Source organism: Lonchura striata, chromosome 8 (assembly GCF_050655825.1).
Source record: "Lonchura striata isolate lonStrDom1 chromosome 8, ASM5065582v1, whole genome shotgun sequence".
NCBI classification, from domain to species: Eukaryota; Metazoa; Chordata; class Aves; order Passeriformes; family Estrildidae; genus Lonchura; species Lonchura striata.
Genome location: NC_140710.1, coordinates 14885569 through 14905645, shown reverse-complemented (window position 1 = coordinate 14905645; position 20077 = coordinate 14885569). Strand labels below are relative to the sequence as shown.

The 20077-nt window shown below is 36.9% G+C and overlaps 1 protein-coding gene across 1 annotated transcript in view; it reads left to right on the top strand.

Annotated features, from left to right (window-relative positions):
• Positions 1–20077, top strand: part of COL24A1 (collagen type XXIV alpha 1 chain) — a 117320-nt gene that overhangs the window by 34485 nt on the left and 62758 nt on the right. The window contains exons 13-20 of the mRNA XM_021526749.3: positions 3404–3457; positions 5922–5966; positions 9796–9849; positions 9940–9984; positions 10373–10426; positions 11054–11107; positions 12733–12786; positions 18695–18748. Of these exons, the coding sequence (XP_021382424.3) occupies positions 3404–3457; positions 5922–5966; positions 9796–9849; positions 9940–9984; positions 10373–10426; positions 11054–11107; positions 12733–12786; positions 18695–18748 (414 nt within the window). The remainder of the gene's footprint in view (positions 1–3403; positions 3458–5921; positions 5967–9795; positions 9850–9939; positions 9985–10372; positions 10427–11053; positions 11108–12732; positions 12787–18694; positions 18749–20077) is intronic.

The window sequence follows — 20077 nt, the reverse complement described above, 5'->3', positions numbered from 1 at the left end:
GTGATTACTTCCATTCAGTTCTGATTTCTTTGTTACATGGTCATTTCCTCAGTCCCAAGGTTCATTCCAATTCCTTTCTATGATCTACAAAGTACTTATTTGACTAAAGGCAACTAATGTGGAGACCAGCCAGGACAGCAATCACATGGGAACCTGGCTTGAAGTACTTTGCTGGATCACAAGCTTAGAGAAGAGGTGTTATTTTAACCCCCAAAACAATGATAACTGTAATGACAAAGTTTTCTGGCACAGTGCCCTGGAGTTAACAATGCTTTGGGGCAGGGCACTGTCACTAAAAGAAATTTGGCATGGGAATTCAACAGTGCCTGAAGTCAGGGTCCTCACCTTTTGTTCTAGGGTGCAACTTATTATTTTAGACAAAACTGTCCCTAAAAATACTTGAGAAAATAAAAACCCATCTGACTAGCAGAGATCTTTTTGAAAGAAGTGAGATCTGAAGTATAATCTCATTTTTGGAAAGTAATTTTAAAGTATAAAAGTGGATCATACAAGGGATTGTAAACATTTATAATTGACAAAATGCTGCTACTTAGTAGATTTATTGAACAGTTGTTCATATTTGTAACATTTCTGGCATGTTTGAAATGGAACAAATATTTTAATTCCCTGAATCTGTAGAGTGAGGATGTTTTAATTTTATAGTTGTTTTGCATACAATATCATTTTAAGAAAATATTTCATGGTAGAAGTATATGTGTTCAATTTCTTTCTGTTGCATCATTATATTATGAAATTTGGCTAGTTCTGAAGTATTTCTAATGCATTTTCCGTCCTGTTAGCATGATGCATTTTGCTTTTATTTGGGGAAAGATTTTTACATAGTTTTCTTCTATCTGTGATTAGTTAAAACCAGTTGTCAATGTGTCAGAACAGACCTTGTAAATTTTACCAAGAATTCAGTAATCAAGCCCATTGTAGCTGTAAAAACAGTTCAGGTTCTGTTTTATATTAAACTTAAGAATTATCATCTTTTGTATGCTTAATAATAATATTAAATGATAATACTGATTTAATAAAACAGTTGTTCCACAGTAGATTTATTATATTGCTTCCAGTTTTATACTTTTGTGACTGTTAATTTTGCTTTCATTTTTCTACTTTCTAAAACAGATTTTTCAGTATCAGTTCAAAGACACATGCTCTTGACAATGTGATTATAATGAGTGTGGGTGATCTGTCACTTTGTAACTCTTGCTATGGGATTGAGGTAGTGCTGTATCAATTCTGATTCTGTGTGGTTGGTAAAACTGTCCCATTGCAGCCTTCATTTCCCCTTTGAGGCCTCATTTGTAGTTTCAAAAAAACATACACATGTGTTACAGCAATTCTGCCTCTTCCAGCACCTACCATTGACAGGCAGTACAACCCAAATGTGCTGTTTAGGAAAGGGTCATGAATTAAAATTTGAAGACCTGTATTGTCAGATTTTACAGCTATAGATTCTTATTTGTGAGTTCTGTGATCAGATGTTGAACAAAAAATTCATTGTTGTGAGAGGACTTCCTATGTCTAGCTTTTCTGAATTAACAGGAGAAAGCAGAAAAAATCTCCACCTAAAATCAGCTCAAAAGATGCTATACAAGGCTGTCTCAGATTACTTCACATTATCATATATGGTGATGAGAATTAATAGCTATTAAGTTGTTTCAACATATTTTAGCAGTGTGCATGCATATATATATATGCATAAAATATTGCCTTCCTTTTTATAAAAGTTTGGCTTATTACTGAAACCAAGTATGGCTTAGACAGTGATTAAATTACTTTGATTTATGGTATGATTTTTCCATCTCCTTGACACAGTTTTATATTGTCTTCCTGACTACTGTTGGAATGCTGTTGTATGGTGATGTGGATCCCCAGTCCATTGATGCTGCTGCAGCCAGTCCTGGGCTGGGCAGCTGTGTGGATGCTCTCTGAGCAGAGCAGCTTTAGAAGGCCAAGTGAGTTGTACCTTGGAGCTGCAGCAGGTTTGAACAGTCTTGCTGAAGGGAAATGTTAATGCCTCCAAGTACTGTTCCTCATACACATGGAGGGGTAAAAAGATATTGAAACACTGAAAAGACAAATAAGAGCTTTTCACATAAAAATAATTGTAAGGATGGGATTTGCTCCTTTTTTCCATGGAGATGGATTAGTAATGCTCACATTTTTTGTGGCTGATTTCTTGAGGTCAGTTATCTCAGTACTGTGTGACATTTTTCAATTCCAAGAAAATTCTCTTTTGTTTGAGTGCCATAGCTTGGATTTTTCCAGGTAGAATCCCTTCCCAGCTTAGTGTTTTGCAAATTTTCTGGTAAACTTTTATATGGACCTTACACTGTGGATAAAAAATTATTTTGACTTCTCAGTAGATCTGCACTGAGATCCCTTCTCCTAATTTCTCCTAATCCTAGTGAATATATAACAATAATGAAATATTTTGTGGTACTGCTTCAAACTAACAGCATGAGTTTCTAATTAGCTACATGTGTCTCTTCTAGTAAAATAGTGAGATCTGCCTAGCAATACTAAACTGATAAAAATTAATTTAAAAAACCCTCACACTACCCTCCCACCCATATCCCCCCTAAAAAACAAAATAAAAATTCAAATCACTTTTCCCCAGCAACTTATGCACTTCTGCAGTGGGCAACATCTGAAAGAAGTAAATTTTCAAAACCCTAACAGGAAGGAAGGAAGAATAGAGCCAGTAAAGTGGTGGAATTCCATTCCATTTTCTTTCTGAAGCAAGAAATGGAAATTCTGTTTTAAGCTTCAATGCTTGACTTGGCAAATCAGATTTCTTTCCTGTTCTGTGATAATCTAGTCTCTGAAGTCAAAACTCTCATAAAATAAATGAGGCTTTACTATGTCTTGAGTTATTGTTTCAGTGTCTAGATGCAGACTAAGTCAAGTGTTCACATCAGTTAGAAAGACGAGAATTCTGATTTCTGATGAATACGAAATGTCATACTGAGATGCCAACCATTAATATCTGGGGATAAGTTAAGGAAAGAAGGTCAGAGGTTTTAGTGAATGTTGAAGCTAACAGGAAAAAAAAATTAGTTAAAAATAAGAAACAGGAAAACAGGTTTCAAGATAACAATTCAAGTAATACTTGTTTAATATTACTCTGAAAGTAATTAAATTGTCTGCTTTTTCACATGTCCATTGTGTATAGTTGTATCATTTTGGGTTTATGACTTTAGGAAGCAAAAAAATATCACTATTCTATTCATTTGAACGGTGTAGCTGAAACTTTCTGGTTTTCCCATTCCTCCATCACGCTCCCTGAATCTATTTATGATGTCTCAACTCCCCAAATCTATAGGGATTCAGTGCTCAAATCACCTTTTATGTCTTGAATAATGAAGAACAGGTATTTTCTATTCTGCTTTAGGGTTTTCCAGGTGACTTTGGAAATAGAGGCCCCCCTGGTCCAGATGGAAGTCCTGTAAGTATTGAATTGTGTATTGATTAACATGATAAAATTTGTAAAACTCAGTGTAAACTCCCCTTCAAAATTAAAAGAGACTTTTGCCTCAAAATAAATATTTTGAAATCCACAGGCAAATTTTGGACTGTTAACTCTCTCATGGAAATTGCTAGGAAACTACTATAATAAATATAAAAAAGAGGAAAAAAATATTAAGAAAGCTGCCGAGAGAACACATTTTCCACTAGAGCATGTGCTGACTACCTTGAGAATCAGATCTCTTGCTGTCCTCATTGCATTAGTGATGAATGTTCTGTCTTCCAAAGTTCTTGCATTAGCTATGACTTTGTGTTGTTTTTTTAAACCATTATTCTGAGATCACCTTAACAAAACAAGATTTGGTCTGCATGTAAAACCCCAGCTTTTGTGTGCTTGTGCATTTGATAGTTATTTCATCCTTTGAACTGGTACTGAACACAATCATGCTAGCATGTCATTAGTGCATTGTAATCAGTGTGGTAACAGCTTTGTCCCTGGCAGTGGGTGCCCTTGCAGTGTGGTGTCCAGCCTGCAGCACAGTCACGTCACTGCCCAGGCTGCTCTCAAAGGAGCTTTGCTGTCTTGTGCTATTTCTAGGGAAACTCTGGCTGCAGACTCCAAACTCAGGTTTCCTTTGGTGTCAGAAATCAGTGAAAGGCTTTGAGCAAGAGAAGAGAACAGCAATAAGTGCTGGGTAAAAGAGCAGCTGATGTAAATCACCTTGTATTGTTGGGTGCTGCTTTGGAAACTGCTATCAGTGTGCGTCTAAAGATTTTTCTCATGTGGAACAGAGTCATCAACTAGACAGTTTCTCTATTTTTTGAAGGTCTGCCTTGATGCCCATCTTAGAAACTTATTTTAGAAAGCTTGCATTAATTTTGCTGGTGGGTTATCAATGTTTGATGGCAACCTTTTGGAACACAAGAAAAAATTTCTCACACATTTCTGGTCCCTAAGGCAAAGCTTCCCTTGTTGGAATGTCGGGTGATATCAGTATGGTTTTCATCTTGAAAACCCTCTGAAGGGTTGAGTGTCACCAACTGCTTTGCAAATGATATTAAAAGGTGAGTTCTTCCTTCCCGTCCTTGTACTCCCAAGTCTCCCTCCATTCCTGATAAAGCAGATATTGTCTTTCCACCAGATCTGCAGAACAGTGCTTTAATAGAAACAAGCTCAGAAAGCCTGGATCTGAAATTACAGACTTGCACGTTACAAAGAAGCCCGTTTTACTGCAAGCATTTGCAAACAAGTTCCATCTAATCTGCCAAGACAGCTGCTGATCTTGCTGCCTTCCCTGACAGGCAGCAGCCCCTCTCGCTCCTCCCCAGAGCTCACCCTGCAGGGCTTGCTCAGGCACGGGGCCAGCACTGCAGCTGCAGGGCTCTGCAGTGCTAATGGCAGACCTACAGAGCCTCTCTTGAGCTGGCACTGGAGACCAGGGGCTGCCTGGGAGGCCTGTGGCAGCAGGAACTGGAAGGGAAGACATTTCTTTCCCATGTGCTGACTAACACTAATGCCATTTGTCTCCGTGCCTAATTTCTTCTACTTAACTGACTAATGCCATCCTTCATTTCCACAACACCCTCTCAGTTTTGAGGATGTCAGCCTGCCTTGGAGGATGTTGCTGGAGCATTCAGCTTCCCCTGTGGATAGTTTAGAGCTGGCTGGGGAAAGTGTGAAGGCAGCTGAGGAGGGAGGAGAGCACAAAGATGTCCTCTGCCATGTCCAGCAGCCATGCCCAGCTGGACACTTTCAGAATGGGCTTAGATTTGCTTGCATGAAACTTCCCCTTCCCGTGGCTGCCGGCAGGGCCCTGCCAGTGCCATCCGCTGAGCAGTGGGTCCCAGGTGTTGGGACAGCTTCCATGAGACATGGTCACCTGGAGAACTGCAGTATCCATTTCACATCGGGCAAAGAGACTTAGCAACTGTTTTCAGCAGTGTTTTAGCCTCTTCTGAGTTAAACTGTGGCAGAGGCAGTAGTGGAGTACTATTGAATTTTTAAGTTCTGTATGAAGTACAAATACCATAGTTTGTATCAAGAAATAATTTTTCATAAAGAGAGTGTAGCCTTTACTTTGCAGAGTTCTTTCTATGAACTGATATGGTGCTCTAATTTATTTTTCAAGGGAATCTTAATAAATTAATTTTTTACCCTCAAAAAATTGGTTTTTGTTCCTTCCACTTCAAGTATCATGGTAAAAAAAATCTCATATTCCTACATTAAGAGCAGAAATGTTCCCATGATGCAAATACCTGGTGATCTAATTCCACAATTCAGGAATTTTACTAAGCATATTTCTCTATACAGTGATAAGCTGTCACTCTTTGGAAACTCTGCAAAAATCAAAACTGACTTGCTTTTTAGATCACTTTTATTTTATCACTGGGATTTCTTTTTAAATGGTAAAATTCAGATAATCTAAAATTAACTTTCTTTAAAGGGAATTGTTGGGGGTGTTGGTCCTCCTGGATTTCCAGGACTAAGAGTGAGTATACTTTTATTACTTGCCTTGATATGGTTGCATTAGTCTTGTGTGTTTGTGAAATAAAAAAAAAAAATTATGAAAATTTAAGGATTTGAACAGGTTTTGTTTTAGATGGCCATGATTTAAATAGTATCACTCTACAAAACTGCTGTCATGTTGGGCAGCATGGAGCACTTCTATACTTGGTGTGGATTGGTATGCTTGTTTCTGATCCAGTGTGTTTGGGTCTTTTATTTGAAATGACCCAGTTTGCTAATTTATAGGACTAAAGCCAGTGTGAAGGGTGCAATGGTCTCAAACATTTTAATGACAGCAATCCTTATTGGTTCCTGAATATGACTACCAAATCCAGAGCAGAATTAATTTCTAAGAAAATTTACTTTATTGTATTTACAATGTCATATTAATTTTTAAAAATATATGTAGAATAAGGCTGTGATGCTCACTGCGGAGTTGCACACAGTAGTTGTATCTATCAAGAAGCTCTGAGTCCTACAGAAGGTGGAAAGACTTTCATTCTGAGAAGTCTCACTCCCTTGTTTTTTTTGATTCATGTATTTACTCATAGAGGACCTCTGATTCTTGATGTTGTCTCAGTCATGTCTGGCTACACAGCCACATTCTTAACAAGGGAGAACTAGCAAGTGTTTACACTTGAATTAAGAAAGCCATGATTGTCTCCAGTGTTTGCTTTATTGTTTTTTTTGGTATCTGCAGATCTGAAAGATTTGAAATACAAACTTGATAAGTTTATATTTACACTGATGGTCATATTTTCCTTTGAAGCACAACAGTTGAGTTCAATTGTTACTCTTCCTAATTATATGTTCATAACAAAAAATTTCCTGTAAGTCATGCCTTGCTGTCTGATTAGGGTTGTTATGGCATTGCCATAGTGAAAACAAAAGCTTGATCAAGAAAGCTCTGTAGCTTCCAGCCTTCATCAAGCAAATATGAGTTTCTGTAGTCTACAGGCCAACTGACACACTCATGAGACTGGAGCTTGAACTCTTGAGAATTTTCATAGTATTGTGGCTTGCTTTTCTCTTTTACATGACGGTATTTGGAATTTAATCTCAAAGACTTTGATAATTGTACAAATGTACCTGAGATTTTTAAAAAATATGTCACTTCCCCAAAAAGATACTGCTACTGATTATTTTGACCAAAACTTAGCACTTTAGTCTTACCCAGAGTTCATGAGCATGATTGCAGCATCAAAGCTGCATGTGCCTTCTTGCTGAGTTGCACACTTACAGAGAGATTGAGTGTCAATAATTTTTTGTGAAATAGAGAAATAATTTTCTATAACCAGTCCAAAGTTTTTGCCACTTGTACATAGATGGAATATAACCATAATGTGAGCTATTTATTGGGGGTAGGAAATAGGTTGGTGCCATTTTTAGATTTTGAACAGCACAAAATTAACAATTGTTTAGAGTGTGAGTTCCATTTGAGTGGCCTTCTCGTGTTTATGTGTGAGACTCTTTCTCAAGGTTCCAGTGTATGGGTTAGCCTGGTTTCCTCTTTCACAGTCAGATAATTGGAAGAGCTGTGCTTTGTTCCAGAGTTTCTTTACAAGAGACCATTGCACTCTTTAATCTGTAGCAGAATGTCACCAAGACCCTGGGGGAGTTTCAGGTGACCCCAGCAGCCCCAGGTAGAGCCTGTGTGGTGCAGCCCTGCTCCTCAGCCACACCTCCTCTCCAAAGCTCTGCTCCCTGGCCTCAGCTTTCTCTTGTCCAGGCAGATGCTAATGGTCATCCAAAACTGAGTAAACCTTCAATATTTGCTTTAAAATCCTTAGTCAATAATAACACACTACTACAACATGCAATATTGTACATGGGATTAAATATATTTTTCTGGCAGAAACCAAGAGTATTAATTCAAGTAGCTTGTCCAGCCCAGCTGGTCAATGTCAAGAGTTAGTTGTATTTTTGTCTTTGTTCATGAGAACAATGGCAAAATTAGCAGCGAACTGAGTCCAGTAATTCCTTCCATCCATGATTTTTTTTCAATATACAAATCTGTTGCCAAGTTCAGAGTTTTGGCTGGCTGAATAGACAGTCTTTCAAGACTTAGTAAGGCCATGAGTTTTACTAAGATGAAGAGTTGCAAAAAATTTACTGCTAGATACCTGAATTAGATTTTAATTTTTTTCCTTTTTAAAAATCCACTTAATACTAAGAAACCATTCGTTTTGCTTTTCTGGTATTTTATTTTTTTGCCTGGAAAAAGCAATTTAGTTTTAGTTTCACTTGTCACATAGAAATGTTGGAAAAGGTACAGTTTATGTAGCTGCAGGTTTTATTGATCAGCAAGTTTTATCCAAAGTGATAAGCATATCTTAACATATAGCAAGGCTGTTGTAGGTGGAGAATGATTGAAAAACCTAACAGACTAATTAATTCAACACTTTTTCAGCTTTGGCTTTGTGCAGTTCCAGTTCTTTGCTCTTAATTAAGTCACTCAAAGTATCTGGAGACTCTGAAAGGTGTTTAATGAACCTGAATGTTGTAAAGCCATTTTGACATTTCTTCTTGTTGCTGTTGTAAGCTAAATTTCCCAGTTCAGTATCCCTCTGTTGTTACCATTAAGTGTACATTTCAACATTCAGTATCACGAATGCATAAATGCTTTGCTGAACTAGAATATGTAGCACAGCTCAGAGGCAGCAACATAAGCAATTGAGTTGGTCAGCTAGCATGCCAGAATTTAAGCAGTCATGGAAAGTTAAAGCAGAGTGGCAATTTCCTTGGGAGCTCTACCAAGCACCATTAAGACACTAGGTTATTGGTCTTGCTTTTTCTTGACTCAACCATAAGTCTGATGGTGGTTGCTAACGTTGCTGAAAGTGTCTCCAGAGAATAATGAATGTGTGCTCAACTGGAAATGCATAGATGTGCATCTCATCTTTTCCATATCACTCTCAGCAAGTGGCAAATGAATTCTTTATTCATATGGGTTGTTAAATTTCTGCATAGCCATATAGATATAACATTATCTTTTTGGGGTTTTTCCCCCTGAGGTTGAATAGGCAGAAAGTAGATAGACTTCTCTCTTTTTAATATAGTCTTTCCTATTCTGAGTCAGGTCTTATGTTTAGCTTTTTCATTAATATTATTGCTGTTGCTGTGCTGATCTTTAAAGACTCTATTTTTTGTGATTCACTTGTTTTTTTTCTGTCATAAAACTGCCTAAAAAAAAATCCCAGAAATAAGAGTTGTAGTGAGGGCTCTGAAGGTGCATTAGAACAGAAAATGTTAGCATGCCCATTGGAACATAGGTTTGATTCTGCACATGTGATATTTAGAGTCACATCTCTTTTTTCTTTTTTTATTTTCTTCTTTTTTTTTTTTATTTTGACTCATAGAAGTCACTGATAGATGAGAAATTGAGTAAAGGGACCATTTAAAAAGCCACTTTTTATGGCCTTACTCATCACAGAATAATTTCATTAAGCCAAATTTGATGCCCATAGAGAACTGCTTTTATGTAACCCTAAGGACAGCAGTGGCCACTGAATGTGCAGCTGCAGTACAAAAGAAAGCTTCCTTAATTGGCATTGCCTAATACACTGTGATCTTCTCTTCAATTTATAATCTACAGGAGAAGAAGCAAGTTTTGTTTCTTGTGTTTCTGCTGATGATGTTGGGAACTGTAAACATGGAGGGCTTATGATACCAATACCCTTTTTCCCCCTAAGAAATAAATCTAAAAAATACTTTTCTTTCTCTCTGTGGTGCAGAAAAATGCCAGATTCTGTTAGGAGCCTTTAGGTTACTCTGTTTCACCAAATGCAGTCACCTTTCTTGCTGTTTGATAGGGAGACATTGGGCCAGCAGGACCGAGTGGACCATCAGGAATTCCAGGGCCCACGGTATGGTATTTAATCATCCCATGGCCAGGTGCTCTTGTGCTTTCCAAATTATAGTCAAGCATTGGATTTATGTTTTCTTTACTTTAACAGGGTTTCCCAGGGAGTGTGGGACAGCCTGGAATGAAAGGTGATAAGGTGATTTAAATATTTTAATTATCTTGCAGATACATAGTTCTTTCAGGCTCCCTTCATTAACTCTTGAGCATAATGTACTTGACAAAGCCTTCCCTTTATCCCTTTGATTTCTTTTGTCTGACTTTTATTTTTTAAATTTATGTCAGACTCGCAATCGGGTAGTTTGTACAAGGTTTTCTTTTCTGAACAGAACACTAACTACTGAACCTAATAATATCCAGGTCTGTGTCTTTGGACTTCCCTGGAAGAGGTATTTCAGTGCAACACCTTGCATTGTCAAATATCTGTGTTAATTTTAAATAGTGAATATTTAATCTTTCTGTATTTCTGAAAACTACCCCATTTTAAGCCACACATATATGTCTGTACAAAATTATATATTGTTTAGGGTGAACATGGCCTTGCAGGAGATCCAGGAGATATGGGGTACCCAGGAGACAAGGTAAGTTATAGCTGCATTGTTTTACAAAATTATCCAATTTCAGCAACTTCATCAGGCTTCTGAGTCTCTTAAAATGCAGCAGGTTGGTTGCATAAAAGTAGAATGCAGTAGTAATACTTCCTGGGTATCATTGTACTAACATATTTTTAAGAAATTCCGTGCTAATTAAAACTCAGTTATGGAAAGTGTGCACAAAGACAAGTAAAGGGCACAAGCAGAACTCTGTCAGCTGTGTGTACAGAGATGCATCAAACAAGGATTATGGTGTGATCTCAGTCTTTCTAATGAACTGTTGTAAAAGGGTATTTTTCCCTTGACCCTCGAGGTTCATCTGCAGCTCACCTGGACCTACTGTGGTTAGCAGCAGCACACGATCTGGCATGCTCCTTCGCATCATCAATCTGAGATAAATAAGGATCTTCTTTCCTGTTTGGCTAGTACATCAGAAGTCACTGAAATAGCACATCCTGTGAGAACTCTTTTGATGAAAATTGAATGTTAGAAGATAGTTCTCAACCTGAAGAATTCTTTTGAAGCCTGTTTCAGGTGCCAAAATAGAGCAATTTATTGCTTCCAACATAACAAAACAATTAATTTTCATATGTATTTAATATCTTTTTTTTTCAGGGTGCTCTTGGCTTACCAGGACCCCCAGGGATCAGAGGAAAACCAGGACCTCCAGTAAGTTTACATATCAAATTCTGTTGTTGGTATATCACTGTATGTTGTTGATACTTAATGTTTTTTAGTACTGTTGATATTTAACACTTTTGTGTGGTTGCTATGTTCACAGTGCATGTAATCCCCTAGAAGTGACCTAATTCAAAATGCACAAAGAATAAGATCTAAGCTGCTTTTATTTCTAGTGACTGCTGTTAATGAGTGAGTCAGATCCTAAAATATGAGACTTGGTTACCAATATCAGTTTATGTGTCAAATTTTAATAGACTGCTTAGGGTATTACATATTCTGTGACAGTCACTGTGTGGGGGAGTGGGCATGTAGGTAATTGAAACAAATCCACTGAGAGCTTTGGGAACTTCCAGATGACCATTTGGACTAGCTGGATTTGGAAGGAATGTGTGAGATCTCTTTAATAACAGCCAGTCATTTCTCACAGAGATGGGAGTAGTCATGAATTCCTGTGTTTACTGATTTTTAGCAGCTTTAAAGGCAACTGTGCACTGCTGCCACTTCTGCTGGGTTTTTAGATGTTGAGGCAGAAAAGGCATGCTACACTGGGTTACCTGGCTCTTCCTCACCTGTTTTAGTGCTAATATCTGTCTCTTTTTCAATAAAAAATTAAAATCTGCCAATACTCACTGCAGTGTAAATTTTCTTATGTACAATCAAGCCAATAACTGGTAAGCCTACATAGACCTCATGAATGTCATGGGCCCTTAAATTCAATAACGCTTTCCTCATCCTATAGAATTTATAGTATAAACATTAATCCTGCAATAAACTTATGCAAATTTGCTTAAGCATAGATGGAAAAAATAATATTTTTTGCTTTTAAAGGTACAAGAATTTTCATTTTAAGATAAGCATGTGAATCAACCTATTCCTGAAAGAGTTGTGGATTTGAAACACAAGCTGAATGTGACCAACCTTGTGACTTATGTTAAATTAAGCTATGAGATCTCAGTCCTGCAAGTAATAGAAATTTATCTTTGTAGAATAGATTTACAATGAATTCATTCATGTGAAAAATTAGAGAAACATTTCCCAGGTCAGACCTTAATTTTGTTCAAGTGATGTCTACTTATGGTGGCAGCAAGTGGAAGAAGAGATATAACTTAGAGAAATTTGGCCCATTTTGGGATGAGTTGGAATTTGTATGTAAAGAAGCTACCATTACATCTGGATAGTTGTTATTATCATTTTGTTGTTATTAATCACAAAACTGCCGATTTTTTGGCTATGATTGGATACTTAAAATATATGTGTGTAAACCAATATCTGTAACAGATACTTTCTGGATGTTTAAATAATATGGAGTTCTTATTGTGAAAACAGCTATATATTTAATGGGGTTTTTGTATGGTTCCTCCCAAAACTCCAAATTTTCTCTGTCCTAAACTAATTTGAATTTTTTTTTTGGTGGTGACTTCAAAGAGATATGAAGAACTAGTTTTAATCATGCCCAAAGAGAGGCAGGTATAAAATTTCCTATTTAGTGAAAAAGTCATCTCAACATTTCTTTAACATTTTTGTTAATAAATGTTTTGAAAATCCTCATAACCATCTATTGTTAAAAATAAATTACCATCAGAAATCTTAACTGTTTGGATTTTTTTTTCAAGGGGAAAATTGGAGAGCCTGGACCCCGTGGACCTTTAGGTCCTCAAGGACCTGAGGTAAGAAATTGCTTGATAATGGTAAATTGAATGTCAATTCTCAATTATGAAACTAAGAGGTAAATGAGTTTGCTTCATAAAAGATTGTTTTCTTAGTTGAATTAGGGAAATCTGTTTATTCAGTCATATTTGATCATAAAGTACAAAATATTCCAGCTCATAACTTTTTTTGCAAAATATTAATGTACAGGATCTTTGAATACAAAGTAGTTCTTCATTTGCTTTTGTGATTAGGATTTGCTGTCTGCTGAATCCTGTTGTTATGGGGTACACCTGGAATGAGACTCAGGCACACTTCCATTTGTAAATACTAAAATATGTTTACAAATGGGATTTTCCAGGCTTAGTTACATATTTATCAATTACAAGAAACATGAAGGATAAATCTCAGTCAGAATTGAATCTAGAAGTGATGTTTCCTAAGAACTCTTTAGTGCTATAGAGGCTATGCAGAAACTCAGTCTCCAAAATGTCCCATTTTGGTGCTTTTTTGCATTTATACCACAGGCTTTAAGGAAAAATGCTGTGGTCTGTACCAGAAAGACATGTTTATACACAGACACGTGTATTTCCTGGAGAGATGAAAGCGGAAATTGTGGATTGTTCTTTCTAATCAGACTCCTGCAATGAATGTATTTCGGGTTTTGTTTGGTTTGTGGTGGGGATTCTTTGTTTGTTTTGTGGGTTTTCCTTTTTAAAAAAAATATGGATGGAAGACATATACTAGCAAAGATCTTTTTTTCTGCCTTTACATGAGCACATCACCTCAAACCAAGGCTCTGTGTTCCTACCTTTTAGGCTAAAGCCCTCACTTGGAGAAAACTCACTGGAAGGTTCATTTTAGCAACACAAGGTGGTCTTGTGAGAATAAGTCTCTCTCACTTGGCAAAAAGTGTGCAGAAGACACAAAGCCTGGGCATGTTGTCCACAGCTGCCACCCTCCGTGGATCAGGATTTTAGATTTTTCAAGCCTCTTCATTGTTAACAAAAGAGGCCCTTGCATGGTTTCTTTGCATTGCTTCCAGCAAGGGAGACTTGAGGCAAGTTAATGCCAAATTGTTGGTCTTGATACCTGTGTCCTGCTGCCTCTGCTGGTAATCCTTCATAGTTTCTTATTCCAACACACATGCTACTCCTTTGTGTCTGGGGAAAATTCATCCTGGGATGGTTACCCTCAGGGCAGATACGGATGGGAATCTTTGTCTGAAAAGCTCAGCATTTCCCCTTGCTCAGGAGTGCAGAATTGCTTCATCATTAGAAGGCAAATAAGGTGCATGATGTTAGATAATGAAAACTTAGGTATTCAGGTACTTTTTTTTTTTTAATAATTGTCTGCAAAATGGTCAGTTTAAAACTGCAAAGCAATGTTTCTCTTAACTTCAGTCATGCAAGACGGTTCCAAATAAAATAAGAGGTTTTTCCACCTTTTGCTTCATAAAAATATGGTCACCATATGGCAAAATAGAAACAGAAAAGATGTAGGATAGCAGCATACTGGGATTTTGGACAAATTGAAGATACTAGAAGTTATATAATGAAAGTAATTTAAAATAAGAAGCTCAAAACTGAAGAGTTCATGTGTCTCTCCCGTTACATTGTTTTATAAAAATAAGCTAGTTGTTGCCAGAAGTTATTTAAACACAACCAAATATATGAAGTATGAGCAAATAATGTAGATTTTTCCACAAGAAAAGCTTACTGTTGTATGTCTGATCATGTCTCTTCTTCCAAAACCAGACATCTAGCAGGTCAGACAGAGCTACTTTCCTTGTTCCTGTTTCATTATCTGAATGCTCAGACTTCCTGTGACCCCATGTAGAAAACATGCATTGTATAATATACTAAATATTCCCTTGATGTTTCTGGAAATAGAAGAATGTGATCAATTAGTGTCTTTCAAGGAGAGCACTTTAAATTTAGTATAGATGTGACAATCCATACCATATGTCTTCTGTGAAAGATTTTATTTTTAGAAACCCCAAAACCTATATTGGGATTTGTTGGACTTTGCTGTGAGCAGGAGGAGCAAGGCTGTGTCTGCCCAGTGGCAGAACCTCTCAGGCTCTACTTCCAGCTATTCCTCTCCCCTTTTGTTCAACATTAAATTAAAACAGTAAGATTTATAAATGTGCTCTGTCCCCATTTGTTTTGGGTACATGTGTAATAAGAAACTGGGGATCCTGTGATCTTTCCAGTTACACATTTGAGTGTTTCATTCCCTGTGCAAAGAATAAGTAGCTCTATCCCTGATTTTCTCCCCACGTAAGCTGCAGTAACTCTGGCACTCCAGCAGCTGAAGTCTGTAATGATCTCTGCACACAGCAGTGGGAGCAGGGCAGGCAGGCTCTGATCATCCCCACAGGGTTTTGTGGTTTGAAATACAGATCACCAGTCAGTTGCTTCCTAAATCTTTCCTCTGCAGCTGTGCAGCCAAGGTACACCAGGTCAGAGTTGAAATAAGCCACCCACGTCTAGCCAGGGTCCACATGACTTTTTGAGTTTTTGCAAACAATGCCAGGTGTGCAGTGATAACACAGCCTTCGGTTTCAATAGTGCATCAAATAACTTAGATGCAAATGATTTGTAGGAAATATAGAAATAAAGGTAATTTAAAGGCTGAATTAATTGCATGTTCTGGCATATATCTGAGAGACTACTCTTGTTGTACAATTGCTTATACTCTGCAATTGCCTTTGCACAGAATCTTCATCTGGTCCTTTCCCAGTGTTCTATGTCTGCATAACACATCCCTTCAGAAGAATAGTAAAAAATTATTGGAGAATTGTAGTTTTTTGCAGAAACCTTCTTCTGGTGATTTGATTATAAGAATCAGTAATTAATCTCTAATAAGATACCTTGTTGAAGTAGCTACATCCAGTCAGTCTTGCTTCTGAAAATTTATTCTAAATTCTCATTGAAATGAATTGCAATCTGTGATTGAATGAATGCTTGTTGGAGCAGGGAAACTGAAGGGACTGTTGCACTCCCTGGAGACATTTTCCCTCCATGGTGTCCCTCCACCTGTGCTTGTCTTGATCCCCTTCAGGGCAGCCAAGGGCATGAAGATGGGTGGTCAGTGATGATGGCAAATGTCATGTGAAAACAGCTTGAAGTGGGATTCTGCAAATGTGAGAGAATTCCCCATGGAAATGGAGAATTCTCAATGGCTCAATATTTATGAGATTCTGCTTCCATATTAGCAGCCACACAGAACAAAAGAAAAGCAAAAGCTTTGGCAGAGTGCTCATCTCTGGGGCACTGAGATATATCCTAACATAGTAACAACTTGGCCATCTCTGCATTTTTTTTGAATTGAACACTATATTGATAATTGAGAGCACTAAATATGTTAATTTTCTATTTAATTGTTCAGTACAAAAAGCAACACTTCCAAAGCAAGGTTAAAGCACGTTTGTGTTAAGATAGTTGGCACTTCAGATTTTTTTGATGCCACATTTCTTTTGATTAAATGAAGTGGATTCTAAAGTGCTTTTCTGGCAAAAGACGACATCTGTAGCAAGATTTTGAAAATAATTTGTATCCTACCAGCTGCCTGGCTGCTGGCTTATGGAAATCAAGAATCTGCATTTCCCTAGAAGTCATAATACCGAGAGCTGTTTCATTTTGAATACTCTGCTGAAAACTACATTGCAGCTGGAAACTATACATTAATCTCTTGGCCTTTCACTTATGGAAGAATAATGAATTTTTAATTTGGAGTAACTTCCCAGGGAGCTGGCTGCTGAATAACTCATGGCAAATTTGGGTATTGCTAGAGATGTATCCCACTTCATCTGAGGAATCTGATTGGCAAGCACCATTGCTGAGGTATTTCAAGAGCTCGTTCCTGGTTCATTCTTTTCTGCAATTGTCTAAAGTGGCTGTTTGTGTCCTGGATTGTTACACTTATTTAATGGATTATTAATGTGAGAACATCTTAGAAACAGTGTAGTAATACTGCCATAGCATCTGCCTTTTCTTCATGGTTGTGCTCAAGAAGAAATGTTTTAATCCATCTTCACAGAAAAGATAAAAATTATGAGGATTTTAAATTTCTAAATGCATTGTTTACTGTTGATGTTCTCAGGCCAGTGACCCTCTTGTATCCTAAGACTTTGCCTGACATGAAAATATTTCAAAATACCATGTTTCTTCTACCTGCAATAGTATTTGTCCACACCTACATCTCATGGCCCTTACTGAATTCCCTCTAGAAAAATTCAAATAAATAAATAAATTAGATCTATTAATTTATGAAAGCAATAGAATCTTTCTAAATTAACATTTTGCTAGGCAGATTGTTTTCTGAAATGCTTATTGCCAAGAGGAAATTGTCTGTGCTAGCATTTAGCACTTGTTCACACATTAGAAATTTTAAGATTTACAGATATATGAAACAATTCACCCCTTGGTAGCTATTTAAGATCTATAAATAAATTAATTTAAAATTAAGAAAGGACAAGCAAAAAAAAATCCAAGTAATTGACCTAACTCTTCAATGTATTTCAGTAGACAGCAGTGGCCAGGATTAAAAAAAAAAAAACAAACTATAATTTTGAACTGTATAGAAATCAAGGGTGATGCAAGGGATTGTTCTAGGTGTGAGTCTCAGGGCCTTGGTCACATGTAAATAATATGCTCTGTGCCACCTAGAGGCATGTTGGAATTGTTGCACAGCTCTGCTTGTAATTGCTGATTTATGGCAAAAGAAAGGGAAACCACTGTGAGGTATTGATAAATGTTGAGTGTTGCCCATCTTCTGAAAACTCAGACCATTTTTACTCTTTAGTGGTTTTCTTTCAGACTCATTAGCATCCAAGTGCTAAATCTGATTTTTAAAACACTGTTCTGTGCATGTGCTTTTTGTTTCCATTATTGGAAAAACTGTGCATATATTGTAATATGTAATTATTTTCTCTTAATGAAGAAGGGAACTTGTTTTTCCTAGTGTTAGACCATGGGTTTGCTTAGATGCAGTAATAAATATTTTGCTCAGAGGAAGTGGCACTCTTGCTGTCTTCAGATGGTCAAAATTTAATGAAATGTGGAAGTTTATTAAAAAAGCAAATCTTGGCAGGAGACTGAATGAGCAGTATGCTAACTAAAGAGTCATTTACCAATGCTTTATTTTATCCTACAAATGTAAGATCATGTATCCTCTCTGGATATTTATGAAATTTAACTCATTACGGTATTGCAAAAAGGTTAGTGGCACCATATTTTTTATTAAAATATTCTCATTTCTTCTAAATCAATATAGCTGTAGCTGAATTCCTCTGACACAGAGGAAGCATATTTACTTTTACTTATTTGCTATTTACTTTTTCTTTACTAACAGCTTGACCTACACTAGGGTGCATTTCTCAAAGGCCTGTTCTGAATGATGCTACATGCCAGTGACCTCCAGTTATTGCCAGCCAGACCTCTATGATCACCTCCTGATTTGGAGGAAAAGCTTCTTACCTTTTTTTAATCTTGCAGTGATCTTGTCCTGAACATGTGGCCACAGATTAAGGGCTTCAGCTGTCCTCTCAACTTTATGAAAAGAATAGTTGAATTCGTAAGTGTAGAACCTGGTGCAGGCTGTTCTGTGGTGAATTTTGTGCCTCCAAACCAGTGCAATGGTTTAATTTCAAACATTGCTTGGCGGATAAAAAGTCTTATTGTGAGAGAAATTAAATCCATGCTGACATCTGCTAAATTGAGTTTAAGAAAAGCTGCCTAAAATCTGTCACTTATCCAACTCCTTTCAAGGAAACATAATGGATTTTGACATTTTTTGGAATGGTGGAATAAATTTTTTTCTTGTTTCTGTGACTCAGGTTTATTAAATGAATGAACAGACTCAAAACAAGTACATTGAAAACATTCCTACTTTGCAAATATTTTGTCTATGTGATTTCTTTAGGGTTTTCCAGGAGATATTGGTGTACCTGGATTAAATGGCCCTGAAGGTCCTAAGGTAAGATGACATGAAAACCTATTAAAGATAACAGTAAATAGTGTTAATCTCTGAGGAAAAGGCTCTGAGAGATGGACACTGGCATTATGAGAAGATAATCCTACTGTCAGAATACAGGTAATTTGCCTCATGTATTTATAGAGGAAGTTATTTGAACATTTAATGCTGTCCACACAGTTCTGAGAGTAATTACTGTGCTAGGTGGAAGCATGTAATGGCAAAACTAGTTTGAGAAAATGCTATGTAGCTAGAAAGTAACATATGTTTCTCCTGTATTTTCTGTGGTGAATAGGCACACGTATGGCAGAATGAAATCTGTATATGAAACCAAGTTGAGCACCTTTATATTATCTAAAAAAAATGCACTTTTTGTTAATTCATTCCACTTTAGTTATTTCAGATTGATTCATGCAAGGACTAAAACAATAAATCCCATTATAAACTTTGACCAAAGAGTGCCAGATCTCTTTGAAATGAAAGCACAATATCGCAGTTAGAAATTAAGTGAAATCGTAGAACATAGGAGGCAAGATGTCTCATTAATGCCATTGCTCAAAGCATGAGAAGCCTTTATCTCTGTGGTACATTACTGGGCATTTTTATTCTAGAAGGATTCAGTCAAGTGAGACTAGATGCAGAAATAATACTTGAATGGCTTTATTCTGAGACAGTTTGTTTATTAGACCAATATGAAGGCCTTTTGTGACCTTTAAGTAAACCACAGGGCAGAAAGTGGTGAGGCAAAAGAACTGTGCAAGACCAACAATATCATTTGTCCAAAACCAAATCATACAGATTGTCAATTAATAAACAGACATGGAAATTACAACATTTTCTATCAACAGAGTTGTGAAATTCTGTAGCAGACTACTCAAGAAAACATAGGATGGGAAGCAATAAATAGTTTAAAGATATGGTCTTATTTGTACCTGGAAGACTGTAACAATACCTCCATGCCAAAGGTGATCATTATTAAGAACCTCTCAAATAATCCATTTGCTGAAGCCATAGCTGATATTTTCTGTATCTCTTCTCTTTGAACCGTGGCAGGAGCCTTTTACCAACACAGACATGAATTGACTAGGAAGGCTGAGAGCTCGTTATCTGATCTGGCAAATTGAGGAGAAGTTAAAATGTGTTTCTAGAGGATGTCCACCTTTTTTATTTGCATGTATGCCTAATGCAAGCAGTGTTATGCGAATGAGTTTGTCTGACCATTGCAGTGGCAGTTGCTCTTGTGTTTCTGAGTTAGCAGGGTGTTTACAAAAAAAAAAAAAAACAAAAAAAAAACAAAAAAAAAAAAACAAAAAAAAACCTTGTGGTGATGAA